The following is a 15,376-nucleotide window of genomic DNA, read 5'->3' on the forward strand; positions in this document are numbered from 1 at the left end:
ACTTTAGATATATGTATGTATCGACACTTATCGATATACGGTGCCTGTGGGATGCCTGGCAGCGACAACAGCAGCGGCTTGGCGTCGTGAATGTCAATAAGGTGCCGTTAGTACACAAACGGAGCTGCTGGGAAACGGACGAGAACAGCAAACAGGCGGAAGCGGGCACACACACACACACACACACAAACGCATGCACACAGTGTGGAGGCAAAATGGTGTGAGAGCCCAAGAAAGTATGCAACACAAAGGACTGTGCATAACGGGCCGCCAGCAAAATATTCGCCCGTTAATTGTGGCAACAACAAATTGAAGAGCGACAATAACAGCGACAACGCGCAAACAGTTGAAATGTAAAGCATCAGAGTTAAGTGTTGTCTATGTGCACATACATATGTAAATACACAAATACATATGTACACACACATGCATATATGCACATATGCCAAAATGCGTAATTCATGGTTGACAACGCTTTTGCAATAACAACACCAACAAAAACAACTAAAGTAACGGCAGCTAGCAGAGCAACAGCAACATATGTATGTATATGCATACATACATGTATTTGCATGCGTGCGCCTCCGTGTGTGTGTGTGCGTAGTACAACTTTATACCACAGCCAAACAAATAACATGAAGTCTTGGACGAATTCAAATACAACGAACATAAATTTTTATACAACTTGTTTTTCTGCATAATAAATCTAATATATTAATATAACCATAAATACAACAATTATATATATATAAATATATATATACATAAAAAAAACAACAGCAGCTGGGACAACGAAAGAACGCAATTGAGAGAGTGTATCAAAAGAGAGAGAGAGAGAAGGAGAACGCATATCGCAGCGCGAATGATAAAGCGAGAAGAGAAACTAACAACGACGACGCATAAACAAAACTGAAACTGAAAATATTTGCCCAAAGAATAACACGAATACAGCCATACACATATATTCCAGAAAGTGAAGAGCAAACGGAACAGAACAACAAAAACAGCAGCAAATAGCAGCAAGCAGCAGCAGCAGTCGGGAGCCTGCTTCACAGCGAGGCACGTACCACGACCGTCCAAAAATGAATATGCTACACAGTTTCAGCGGCGGTGGCGCCTCCAATGCCAACAGCGATGCCACCAGCGGTGAGTGCGAAAAAGTTTTTCAGGTTTTTCCCTGCGTCCCAAGCCGCAACAGCAGAAAGAACAACAACAATGACAACAAGAGAGATAGCTATGGCAATTACATATGTATGTATAATACGTAACTCTGTATGTATGTCTAAACAAAACAAGAAACTTATGTATGTATTTATGTGTGTGCGTGTCTGTGCGTGCTCTCGATGATTAGAAAGCGTCGCAGCTGAAGGTGAGAAAATGAAATAATTTTACGTTCTGCAAGACAAATGCGGAGTTTATCGAAACTTTTAGAACAGAACTTTTGTAATTCTTGTGGGCTGTCTGTCTGTCTGTCTGTGTTTGTGTGTGTGTGAGTGTATGCGTGTGCTTGTGTGTATACGTGTGTGTATGTATATGTGTTAGCATGATATGTAGTCAGGGCTCGGAACTTCAATTCCCATGCCGTATTGATACTGGGTGGGTTTTTGTGTAGCATACTTTTGTGGGCATGGGAAAAAGTAACTACACATTCATTGAATTAACGGATTATTGATATGCTAACGGAATACATAAATTAATTAATATTATTGGGATGTAAAAAGTTTCATTATAAAGAGCTTGGCGTTTTTTTAATATAGCTTTTCTTCATAACTTGCAAGGCGAGAGTTTCGCGGCATTTTTTCACCATGTAGAAAACATGCTTAAAAATTAAATATTACTATTACCGTTTAATGTTGCATTTCCTACCGGCGTTAATATATTACAATCCTTAGTTTTTAAACAAAAGGCAGTCACACAATAGGGAAGAGGTGGGGGCACTACGACCCTAAAAAGGTCTTTTGGTACAAAAGCTCCCTACGAGGACAAAAGCAACTCCATTTGCCTAATGAAGGTAAACAGGTCTTTTGTCGAGGCGGTCCTAATCCGGGCAGGCGTTGCAGACTCATTACCTCTGATTACTGCCTCCTTTCCCAGAACTAAGCTGGACATTCACAAAGAATGTGTTCGTACCTCCTTACTACTTAATGTGTCCCAGTTGTAAGCACATTAGAGTGACAGCGATGAATATAAGCGCTAGCTTGGCGATAAGTAAGAACATGAATCTGAAGAACCGAATTATCTTTATTATCGTAAATGAGCTCACATTTGTTATTACCATACAGACAACTAATTAAAGAATGCCTTAAAGGTGGCACGAAGTACGCGGTTTTCGAATTATATTTATTTGTTTTCTCATCGAGCAGTCTATTCCTTAAATAAGATCCCATATAATGTTTAATAAACATATATAAAAAGATGGTCTGCCTGTACTGTGCGCTCTCGTTGAGATAGACGTGTCCTCTTGGGTCCCCCTTTATAGCTTCTTTTCTTAAAGGCAGTATAATAATGACATACTAAGTGCTCTTTAATCCGCCTACTTGTTTGTGTGCCTGCATTTACCTGCCAGTTATTGGAGCCTGCAATCCGCTACTTAGTCGTTCTCGCAATTCAAAATGCAAATTGGCCACTAATTGGCATCGATTGCTTAAATGCACTTTGAACAGGATGCTTTATCTGACAAGCCATGCCGGCGCACGTGCGCCTGCACCGACGCCCACCCCCATTACCTGGCCGCTTAATGTTGCGGCCAATTAAATAACGCACCTGACGTTTAGTTCGCTGCGGAGCCAAAGTATAAAGCAAAAGTTCAGGGCCACCCGGGTAAATTTGCATTCATCACTTCCACGAGCTGGCGTGTTGTGGCGCGTGGCCTGTTGAACGCAGCTCCGCACTGTCTGTCCGGCTGTCCCTGCCAGTCTGAGGACTAACTGCGTTCCCGGCCGCTGCCTTTGTCGCGCTAATTGAGTAAATATCGGTTTTTAATGACTAGTTCGCAGAGCGGCACATGCATTTGCGCTGCTCGCCTGTCTGCGTTCAGATTATTTTACAAAAAACACAAGCTGAAAATAATAGCCGCCTTCGAACAGGCCAAATGTTTTATATAAAATTTCAACTAAGAGCTTTTCCACCGTTTTTGTATGTACAACAAAAAAATCACAGGAGAAAGTTAAAATTTCGCTTGCGGGTTAGGTAAAATCGCTGAAGCACATTGCAAAATCAATTTCACATAGATTTTTTGGAATTAGTATGGGGAGCATTAAATAAAAATCATTTAGTAAAAATAGGAGGAATACTAAAAAAATATTTAAAAAAATTTTTGAAAATGGTTTGAAAAGATTTAAGGTTTAAGGTTTCTTCTGTTTTTCTAAAGTATGAGTAACAGGAGCGCAATCCTTGAATTGCCATAAATATATTAAGTTGGTTTATTGCTTTCCATTACTGAATCCTTCAGCCAACTTGTCTGCCTTAACCTCTGATCCTTCTCTGACAGATAGTCCTATTTAGCTACAGAATTTTAGATAGGGATCAAGTAAGTTGAAAAAATAGTTGGAGTCAGCCTGATTTGCCGGCAATGCTTCAAAGTTGCGATTGTCTGAACGCATCTAGCCTCCCCAGTTCCCCCATGAGTGTGCTCGTGTGTGTGTGTGTGTGTGTGCGTGTATAATTCTGTTTCCAATGGGTGGCAAACATATGTTTGGGTCCAGCTTCCATTTACAATATGGCGCGGTCAAATGGCATGGGACGCCTGTAGAGCGCGGCGGGGTTGAAGCTAACAGCAAATTAAAGGAGCACGACCAAAGGCAAGGCACAATCCTCATGTTTGTCATCCCTCCTCACGTGGCATTCTCCCTCTCCCACTCTTTCTCATTGTGCCATAAGTTGTCCTGCTCTTTCGCCTCGCATTCTGCGCTGTGTGTTAGTCGTCGTCTCGCTCGCACCCACGCGTGCTTTGTGTTTGCCTGTCATCAGCTGTTTTATGTTGTTCAGGGTCAAGAGTGTGCGTCGCAGGTGTAGCTAACAGCACGCACCCACATCCAGACCCACCCCTACACCAACCCTTCGTTCCCGGCGAGGCCAACGATACACCCTACGCTAGGTACACACATTGTCTAGTTTACGATTTACGCAAGCTTTTCTTCGATTTGCTTTTTCATTATTTCTTTGTTGTTTGTTTCTTCTTCTTCTTCTGTTTCCTCTGTTCCATTGCCATTGGCGAGTCAAGGTTACCAGATCCAGCCCGGCTGGCGGCTCTGCGTAGTGGCAGGCGTCTTGGTTTCTTTTTAATTGAATTGTTTAATGCATAATTCAAATGGACGCCAACTGAGCAGACCGCAGCTACTAAATCGCTCTTAACTAAATACGAACGTATGTATGCATATATGGCAATACATTCCATATTACTAACTATGTATGTTCAGTCCTCTCATGGAACCGTTACCAGTTAGAATGCTTATCAAACTATGATACAAAACAAAATCCATGCCCAATAATAATCAACTTCATGACCTTTACAATATTAAGGCTTAAACAAGAACATTTTAAACTATTTAACAAGGCTGCAAGCAAGTTTTGAACTGAACTATTTTCATTATGAACCGAATCAATTTTCCAAAAAAGCCGAACCAAAACCCCAAAAAAATATTTGTGTTCAAGATAAAGTCGTTTGAGGCAGATCCAGCGCCAAATATCTCAGTACCCAATCATTGCATCTACCGGCTTGTACTTGATGGATGCCATTTTGGGTAGGAATCAAATTTAGCTCGTAGCTTGTATATCAAAGTATATACAGCTTGGAATATTTTCAGTCAGACGGGCAATTTTTAAGATAAAACCAATATATTTGGACTTCTTAGACATACAATATTTTAATTGTTTGTGAAAACACAAAAAGGGCTGATTCGTTATAGATTAAAGTTTGCATTGTTTTTATTAAAATGTTAAAAATATATAAAAACTCTAGAAAGAAACAAAGTACTAAGTTACTGGATTGAAACGGTGTTTGGAAGTTTGCACTGATACTTAGGATTCTCTATAATATTATATTACGTTTAAACTCATTTCATCATCGTCATCAAAGTTTACCAATTTCACCTCTTTTATCGGAAAATCAGTGAAAACCGGTTTGGAGACATACACTAGGGCTGGGTTATACCAGTTAACACTTTAATATCTGACAGGATTCTTTTGTAGACGATTTCAATATATGTATATATGATTTAGACATATATCTTAAAATCATCTATTAAGAATCTTGTCAGATAATATTTCAGGTGAATGTGTTTCATGTGTGTCTTTACTGTAAAGTCGCAATCTAGATGAAATGAAAAACTTCTTTTCTTAAATATAATTCGGAATGCTTGAAAATAGCCTTTAAAGTTCAAGCGTTGGTTTTGCTGTTGTAAAAGCAAACAAAAAGAAAGCCGCTTTAGAGTCTGGTCAAAATATTTGAGATGCGCTTAGAGATGGAATACGCAATTGGGTTGCCATGTCACGTAGCCGCTGGGCCAAATCCTTTCCATTCTATTTGCATTCTAATTAGAAGCGCTCCTTTTGGGTTCCTTTTCGTATGCCATTTGCATATTTGTAAATACATCCATGAATAGTATACATACATAAATAGATTCATGTTGATAACAACGATTTGTGCTAGAACGAAATTGACAGTGATGGCAAAATGATTGACAGCGGTCTGGCCTCAAGTTCAAATGCAATCCGAGGGTCGGGGCGAGAATATAAAAATGAGTCTAAGCTACACATGAAGCAGCTTCTGTCATGTCAGTCGATATAGGGCTTAAGGACCGGCATTGGAATAGAGTTATGCAAAATTTTAGGACTAGCTTCCCCACATTAATTTGGACAACCTTGTGCTGGTTTTTGCAGAATGCGAGCTGAAGGAGCGCCTGATTGCGAGCGTTAAGAAGGAGGTAAAGCAACTGATGGAGGAGGCGGTCACCAAGAAGTATGTGCACGAGGAGAGCAGCTCGGTGACGTCGCTTTGTGCCGCTGTCGAGGCCTGTCTCAGCCACGGCCTGCGGCGGCGTGCCCTGGGCTTGTTCAAGACCTCATCGACGACAGCGCTAATACAGAAGATAGCAAAGATCTGCCCGGAGGCGGACTATGTGAGCCGTCGTCTGTTGGAGCTAGAGTTGGCCCAGGAGAGCCATGCAGTTAGCGGCAAGCGCTCCTCCTCTAGCAGTGACAGCATCATCAAGCCGAAGCTGCTCAGCAAGGGTAGCGGCAGCAGCAGCTCGGTGACCACCATTAATACGGTTGTCGCCTCGGTGGGTGCCAATGGTGCGGCGGCGCCGCTGGGCAAATATCTGTGGATACGCTTGGCGCTCTACGAAAAACGTTTGGCCAAGATTATTGAGCATCTGGTGGGTAATGCTCAGAGCTATTACGATCGCGAGGCGCTGGTCGCCGATCCCGATTATGGTTCCATACTCAGCTCCCTGCTGGTGGGCCCCTGTGCTCTGGAGTTTACACGTGCCAAGACTGCCGACCACTACTGGTCCGATCCCTGCGCCGATGAGCTGGTAATCCCAAATGCTTCTGCATCAATATGTAACTGTCTAAGCTCTTCTCTTTTTCATCTGATCTGATCTGCTTACAGGTGCAGCGCCATCGCATCAGTTCGGGCAATCGGACGCCACCCACCTGTCATCGGCCCATTATCAATTTCAAGCGCAGCCTGCACACCAGCTCGGAGGACACGAGCAGCGGCAGCTTCAAGGCCTGCTCGCCGGCGAGCGTGGCGAAGGACTATGTGGAGTCGCTGCATCAAAATTCACGGACCACCCTACTCTATGGCAAAAACAATGTGCTTGTGCTGCCCAAAGATGTGGCAGAACCGATGCCGGGCTACCTCAGTCTGCACCAGAGCATCCAGTCCCTGACCATCAAATGGACGCCCAATCAATTGATGAACGGGTACAACGATGGCGATGGCAGCGACAAGAGCTTTTACTGGGGCTACGCGCTTAACATCAATGTGGATGAGATTGTCTATGTGCATTGCCATCAGAATCGCGGCGGTGACACGGGCGGCACCATCATTCTAGTTGGCCAGGATGGCGTACAACGCCCGCCCATACATTTCCCGGAGGGCGGGCACCTGCAGGCGTTCCTCAGCTGCTTGGAAACGGGTCTGCTGCCGCATGGCCAGCTCGATCCGCCACTCTGGTCGCAGCGTGGCATTGGAAAGCTCTTTCCCTGGCCGAAAAGCGTGCGTCGGCATATCCTGCCCTCGGTCATGGAGTCATCCAGCGATGAGACACCCATTGATTATGTCTTTCGTGTAGTCAGCAAAAGCCAGCACGAGGAGTTCTGTAAGATCTTTCAGCGTTACGAATGTATTTGTTTAATATCTCTGCTGATTCCATATAGTGGCTACACATCCCATACTGGAGCTTGGTCGCTCTAGTCCGCGGCGCAAGCATCTGGGCAGCTGCTCGACCACCGGCAGCAGCGATTGCTCCAGCAAGAGCTTGTCGATTGACCAGAGCAGCAACCCAGATCCGCCATTGATACAGGCCAGCCAAACGGCCAGCATTGAGCTGGTCTGCTCCACAATGCGTCGCCAGATAATCTCGCGCGCCTTCTACGGCTGGCTCGCCTACTGTCGGCATTTGTCCACGGTTCGCACCCATCTCTCCGGTCTGGTCAATGGTCGCATTACCCCAGATTGTACGTGAACGTCGGTTAATTAAAATAATCTGCCAAAACATGTTTTTATTCCTTCCTTGCAGTGGCCGCTGACGAGCAGGGGCTTACCAGCCAGAAGTGGCAGGCAATGAATGTAGATGGCATTGTTACCGGCGAATTGGAGCTCTATCGTCTGGTCTATTTTGGTGGCGTAGAGCACGAGCTGCGTAAGGAGGTGTGGCCGTATCTGCTTGGTCACTACGCGTTCGGATCGACGCCGGAGGAGCGGCAAAAGCAGGACGAGACCTGCAAACACTACTATGAGACCACAATGAGCGAGTGGCTGGCCGTGGAGGCGATCGTGCGACAGCGCGAAAAGGAGAAGACGGCCCTGGCTGTGGCCAAGATGAGTGCCGAGCAGGCACGACTGGCAGCCAATGCAAATGCCCTCACTTCGGATGATCTGCTGTCGAATGGTGGGGGGCAGCTTGAGCTGGACAATGGCGAGCAGGCCGAGGGCGAGAACGATGTATTTGATGACAACGATTTCTCGGACATATCCGATCCGGGTGACGAGTACGATGAGCAGCCTTTAAATGAGGAGCATCCACTTTTGGAAGAAGAACTGGCACAGGCACAGGAGGAGACAGTGGAAAATGAAAAGGAGTCATCGGACCTGTTGCCCGTGGCACCACAGCTAAGCGAGCAGTTACTCTTGGAGTCGCAAAACATTGATGGCCTGGAACCACTGCGTTTGCAGGATAACTGTTTTGGTGACTCCGAAGCTGAGGGCGATCTGGGCTTGGATGGCAGTGGCAATATACTGTTGCTCAGTATAAAGAGTTCACCCTCCACCAGCAGCTACGAGACGGTTGGCAACGAGTTCACCGATCTGGCAGATGTCAAAGTCCTGGACGAGGCGGAAATAGCTGTGGATATGGACGCGGAGCCCTACGGTCAGTTGAGCAAATTTCACAGCGCCGATGATGTGCGCCACGATGAGGAGCATCCAGCAACGGCAGTCATCATTACAGAAGCCGCCTCGCTGGATGACCTCGATGTCCAATGCAATGACGACGAACCCACCGAAGAGTTCACCTCACGCAAGACCAGCCTCATGTCGCCCCTAAACGAGGACATCACCGTGGTCGCCTCACTGGATGCCCTGCAGGAGCCAAAGTCCGCCTGCGTCTCGCCCGCCAGCTCCAATGGCGGCGTCTACAGTGTCGAGCTGCTGGAACAGTTTGGTCTAAATCTGCATCGGATCGAGAAGGATGTACAGCGCTGCGATCGAAATTATTGGTACTTTGCTAGCGAGAATCTGGACAAGCTACGCAATGTGATATCGACGTACGTGTGGGAGCATCTGGACGTGGGCTACATGCAGGGCATGTGCGATCTGGTCGCTCCCTTGCTGGTCATCTTCGATGATGAGTCGCTCAGCTACAGCTGCTTCTGCAAGCTCATGGAGCGCATGATCGAGAACTTTCCCAGCGGTGGTGCCATGGACATGCATTTCGCCAACATGCGGTATATATCTGTCTATCTATGCCATCTTTAACTGATATTGACCTGACCTTTGCCTGATTTCTTCCAGCTCGCTCATCCAAATACTCGACTCGGAGATGTACGACCTGATGGACTCGAATGGCGATTACACCCACTTCTACTTCTGTTACCGCTGGTTCCTCTTGGATTTTAAGCGCGAGCTCATCTATGACGATGTCTTTGCCACCTGGGAGGTCATCTGGGCAGCCAAACATATTGCCTCCGGGCATTTTGTGCTCTTCCTGGCGCTGGCGCTGCTCGAAACCTATCGCGATATCATTTTGTCCAACAGCATGGACTTTACAGATGTCATCAAGTTCTTTAATGGTAGAGTCATTTATATTTATATATTTCATACTGTTTGTCCTGACTGACTGACTGGTGATCAAAGCACAGTTTAAAGTTGAGATTTTTACTGTAGTTACAACCCCGTAGCAATCCCTTAACGGTTGAATGTAGCTTTATCGAGCTCAAACTCATTTACTCTTTGTTCAAATTCACTTCAGGGGAATTTCACTTTTTTGGGAAATCCATCCGTCCTTGTTGGAATTGGGGGTCAACGACTTTGTGGGTGAAGTTTCGGGTTCAAAACTCACTTCCAAGGATGTATATGAAAATTTATTTGAGACGTGTTTCTAATTCGATCGGCTTTAAATTTAATTTTAAAGATCTTTGTTTAAATTCATTTGAGAGGTGGTTCTATTCTATTCTTAAAATCCATGGGTGAAATGGGGGTCAAATTGGTGGGTAAAGTTTCGGATTGAAACCCATTTTCAGGGATTCATATGAAAGTCCATTTGAGACGTTTTCTTCATTCGATAGACAACGAACTATTTTTTATTTATCTATGTAAAAGTTAACTCTAAAATAGTACGGGCAGACGTAAATTTGTTTTGTATATACATATTTTCATAAATATTTGTGCATATTGTTTTTAATTTCAGAAATGGCCGAGCGTCATAATGCCCAGTCGATACTGCAGCTATCTCGCAGTCTCGTCCTGCAATTGCAGACAATAATTGAGAACAAATAAGTTTCACAGGGGAACACAATTTGGAGCAACTCACTTAAAATGAAACTGGAAAGAAAGTGAAAGCTGGAACTGGAACTGGCTTTGTAGCTCACCTAGTTGCATGTGTGTAATTTTTGAGTGTGCGTGTGTTTGAGTGTTGGCTTTGCTTGTGAGAGTGTGCCTGCATGCGTATGTGTGTGTGTGTGTATGTGTGTTTGTGTGTTTGTGTGTTTGTGTGTTTGTGTGTTTGTGTGTGTGTGTGTGTGTGTGTGTGTGTGTGTGTGTGTGTGTGTGTGTGTGTGTATGTGTGTTTGTGTGTTTGTGTGTTTGTGTGTTTGTGTGTGTGTGTGTGTGTGTGTGTGTGTGTGTGTGTGTGTGTGTGTGTGTGTGTGTGTGTGTGTGTGTGTGTGTGTGTGTGTGTGTGTGTGTGTGTGTGTGTGTGTGTGTGTGTGTGTGTGTGTGTGTGTGTGTGTGTGTGTGTGTGTGTGTGTGTGTGTGTGTGTGTGTGTCAGCGTGAGTGTAGTTAAGTGCGGTCCCAAACGTTTATAAGCTAGCACATAGTAGGCTTAACAAATTGGTTAGCTCTCGTTCCTCAGTCACATGCAATACATAGCATCCGTACTTCCTGAAACAGTATTGGAGTTATATATACATATATGTAGTAGTGAGAACTTAACTATCGCATACTAATGTAGATTCTGGTTGCAACTCAAAAAATTAAGGATGTAGCTGCTAATAAACTATTTGGTTGAATATTTATATATATATATGTAAATACATATATATATATATATATATATAGAAAATTAACTGTAGCTGTAGCTGTATGAAATGCACCGTTAGGACACCGAACGCTCTTGGGGCAGTTGTTAGTTAGTTATCGATTATCGGTTATCGCTTATCAGTTATTTACGAACACTGCGATTGTGTAGAATTGAACCAGTTTTTGCCCAGTTGACGGGCTGTTTTGCAATTTTTGAATAAGTGGCTGGGAATCGTTTTAGAAGCGCATCAACTCAGCTCAGTTGTAAGCAAGAATGAAACAAAAAAACAAAACAGAAAACTTATATAAAATACACTATATTAAGTCAAAGACAAATGCAAAAGAAAAAAACTAAGCCGTAAAGAAATGTAGTGACCTGAACATAAAAAGCGCTAAACATGCTGTTAACAAAAACAAAACATATTATATTTATACTTATACAATATATACATAAATATATATATATATATAAAGCTATATACATATATATTTATATTAATACATACCTATTTAGAGGCAGTTACAATGCATATTTATACGTTTTGTATATTCAGAGATGAGAATATTGTATTGTATATACATAAATACGCATTATATATATATATATATACACATACATTAAACAAGCATACATAAGCACCAACTGCAATGCTGTGCGGGATTTTGGGGCGGGTTTTAGACGAAGCAGCTACTGTTTCCATTATTGTTAACATAATTAGTATGTTAGGGTTTGTCATAGATCAACCAATACACACACACACACACACACACACACAATATACATACACACACTTACATGTACTACACACATATATACATATATATATATATATATATATATATATATATATATATATATATATATATATATATATAACATATACATATATAACAAGTACTAAATGTTTCAATTGTTTGCGGGGCAAGGCAATTGATTGGTTTGGTGCTGAGCTTTTGTACTTAAGAACGGGCCGCCAGTTAACATTGACCTAGCTACCCACATAAAACACATTTTTAACTAGATCTAGAGAGAGAGAGGGGGGGATGGGGGTAGCATTGCGGCCAATGCGAATAGATAATGCAGCTTGGTTTAGTTCGAACAACTGTAGTGTTTTATGAAGTGTTACGAATATGTTGTTTGCTAGTTACAATAATGTATGATATATTGATATAATGATAATGACGGATCGATGGAATGCCTGTCATAATATACAACAAATAAACATATACATATTAGGAATATGTATTTGCATGTGTATTTATAAAAATTGTTATAACCAAGCAAAAGCAAAAAAATGTTTTCAATAATCAAAACAACTTAAAATTCTTTCCGCCGATTTCGATGGAAATACTCTCAGGCATACTTCTACCCTGTACCCATTCAATTGATCAAATTGCACATAGATAAATCTTTCCGATGTGAGTCCGATTATAATACCGAAAAATATGACCACAGCACAATGAAAAGTCGTACTTAAAATGTTTGGATATCCTACCTTTGAAATTCCTTAACAAAAATAGAAGAAGAAAAAGAAGGTTTAATACGTAGCTATGCAATTTTGTAACATAGAAATATGATACAAGATTTAAAGGAACGAATTGCAACAGTTACACCGATGTACGGTACAGGGTATATGCTAGTCGAGCACACACGACTAGAGCACATATTTGTTTATTATTTTTGTTGTGCAGGCGCACCAAAAACTCCCTCCATTGGGCTAAAAGGATTGATGTTAACACTCATGTAGTGCATATACTTATATATACATATACTATGAACCCAATTAAGTAAATGCGAAACGCACGCTTTTTGTGTATAGAAACACCCTTCCCCTCAACCAAAGGACAAACAAACAAACAAAAAAATATAAAAAAAAACTTAATGTGATTTCTTGTTGCTTCTTTAAATATTGATATTTTTGTAAGCGCTAATGAAATTATATGTTACTTAAATTGATACAATTATAATTTATACAAAATATAAAAGTCGCATAGGGCGAGGTTCGGGTAAGAGTTTGAATAATGCCTAGAATACGAGAAGCAAATGATTTCAAAATTTGTTAAAACTTTTGATACACATATTAGACGAGCGGAAATTGCAAAACAAACAACTCTTAGGTCTATCGCGTTATTATTTGAGTATTACCTGAACTAGCTATATATATACATATACATATACATATGTAGAGAGCATTAATACACACATGTAAACATATAAATATATACTAAAATATATACACGCATATAAGTCAATATATACATGAATATTATGTTAAGTTTAGCAGCTAGAGCATAACCAAAGCTCTGAGCATTTACTCGTTAATACATACATATGCGCACATACATACACACATGTGTCTACATACACATGTGCATGCATGTATGTGTACTCCAAAATGTACCACTACAAGCATACAATGAAAAAAAGTTAGCAGAATGCCATTATATATAGCTGGGAGTGAAAATTAATATATGTATATTCACATTTACAGAACACACAGACATGCATACATACATACATTTATTTAAAAACATAACAAACAATTGAAAAATGATACAAATAAATGTGAAATATGCAAAATTGTTTACAACACCAAACAAATAAATTGTGTTAATTTCAAAGTGAAGTGTTCAATTAACTAAATACCGCAGACAAGCTGCATGGATTCAATAGATCCTTTGGTAAGTATAAATGGCAGAAAAATGCAATGCCTGTTTAAAATATTCTTCACTTGATTGTATACATTTTTTTGAGGAAACAAATCGCACTAAACTTAAATCAGTATATACAATTTTTTTTTATTGCATCAAAAATAGCATACATTTTTTGTACATACAACAAATAAAAAGTTTTCTCTTAATTTTTAGAAAAAATATTGGTAAAACGCTAACATTAAATTAAATTTTCAGTAGCTGAGTAGAATTTTATAAAATCCCTTAGGAACATAGATTAAGTTCTTCTAAAGCTTTTATAAAACTTTTTTTAAATCGAATTAACATTTAATTAAATTTTCAGTAGTTAAGTAGAAATTTATAAAATCCATCAGAAACATAGTTAAAGTTTTTCTAAAGCTTTTATAAAACTTTTTTAAATCAAATGCATACATATTTTACATGTATATATATATCTATTATTTTTATACCCTGAACCCATTAAAAATGGGTAAAAAGGGTATAATGTATTTGTGCAAATGTATGTAACAGGCAGACGGAAGCATCTCCGACCCCATGAAGTATATATATTCTTGATCAGCATCAATAGCCGAGTCGATCTAGCCACGTCCGTCTGTCTGTCCGTCCGTCCGCCCGTCCGTCCGCCCGTCCGTCCGTCCGTATATATGAACGCAAGTATCTCAGAACCTATAAGAGCTAGAGACTTGAAATTTTAGCTGTAGGTCCTCCTAGTCCCCGCGCAGATCGAGATCGATATTCGATAACTTGCCCCGTTTCCAAGTAATCGATAAAAAACCAACCAAACTTGACATGTAGCTTCTAGAATAGTACATATATCAAGTATCTTTCATTTTATAGCTATCGCCTGTTGGAAGACGAGGGTTCAGGGTATCCCCTAGTCGGGGGCTCCCGACTAGAACCTCCTACTTGTTTTTTTTATTTTCTTATTTCATTTATGACTATTAAGCTGGACTTAAAAAATCAAAGAAATATTTTATTATATTTATGTATGTTATCAAAAGAAAAAAAAAAAAAATAATATTTCTGTAAAGTAAGAAATTAAGCAATCTTCGTATGAAATAAAATTATTATTTTGTATGAAAAACTCAAAATTTTCATTATTATTTTGTTGTTGTTAAGTATTTAAGTAATTTATGTATATATACACACATTTTTTTCTATTATAAATGCATTAAATGGTTATATGTTACAACTTTACAAAAATTACGCACAAATTTGAGTAAAATTCAGCGCAACGGAGATTTGCGGTTTTATTTTACAACGAAAATGTAGCTGGCAGCTCTACTGCGGTAAATACACGCCAAATACATTTTCTTGTTCTTTTGTTTGGCCTATATTTTTTACACATTTTTATGTTCTTTACGTTGACCTATATTTATGATATATATATATTATAATTTGTACGTTATGTGTATGTATAAATCAAAACTCTAACCCTTGGCATATTTAACAGTAGTGGATCAGTACAGCACAGGCGAGTCATCGGCTTGTTGATCTAGAAGAATAGCGTAAACCTTATATGTTTCGTAGTTTGATTTTTTTGAAAACTTGAAATTTTCTCTGTAAATCGATAATAGTTGCAGCTAATAGGCTGACAGCTAGAATTTCGCACAGCGCTTGAAACATTCTGATGACAATTGTGGTTACTTTTGGGGGCCAGATTGGATTTTGGGCACACACGAAACCAGAGTTGGGCAGGTTAGGCATCCGGGGCC

At 40.8% G+C, this 15,376-nt stretch overlaps 1 protein-coding gene across 1 annotated transcript; it reads left to right on the top strand.

Moving 5' to 3' along the window:
- Nucleotides 1–128: 128 nt before the first annotated feature.
- Nucleotides 129–10,716, top strand: LOC135440524 (small G protein signaling modulator 1). Its single transcript, XM_064699740.1, has 7 exons — nucleotides 129–1,146; nucleotides 5,881–6,536; nucleotides 6,614–7,328; nucleotides 7,387–7,686; nucleotides 7,749–9,174; nucleotides 9,242–9,519; nucleotides 10,137–10,716. The coding sequence occupies exons 1-7, from the start codon at nucleotides 1,083–1,085 to the stop codon at nucleotides 10,223–10,225; spliced, it is 3,528 nt and encodes a 1,175-aa protein (XP_064555810.1). The 5' UTR covers nucleotides 129–1,082; the 3' UTR covers nucleotides 10,226–10,716.
- The last annotated feature ends 4,660 nt before the right edge of the window (nucleotides 10,717–15,376 follow it).

Source organism: Drosophila montana, unplaced genomic scaffold, assembly GCF_035044405.1.
Source record: "Drosophila montana isolate Dmon_TW-CO22-7 unplaced genomic scaffold, ASM3504440v1 contig_1624_1, whole genome shotgun sequence".
In the NCBI taxonomy this organism is placed as follows: domain Eukaryota; kingdom Metazoa; phylum Arthropoda; class Insecta; order Diptera; family Drosophilidae; genus Drosophila; species Drosophila montana.

Bases quoted from the DNA above. Each gene is read 5' to 3' on its own strand.
- LOC135440524 (XM_064699740.1), top strand. From the start codon at position 1,083: ATGAATATGCTACACAGTTTCAGCGGCGGTGGCGCCTCCAATGCCAAC. The intron at 7,687-7,748 runs GTACGTGAACGT...CCTTCCTTGCAG, and splicing joins TGGTCGCATTACCCCAGATT to TGGCCGCTGACGAGCAGGGG. The intron at 9,175-9,241 runs GTATATATCTGT...GATTTCTTCCAG, and splicing joins ATGCATTTCGCCAACATGCG to CTCGCTCATCCAAATACTCG.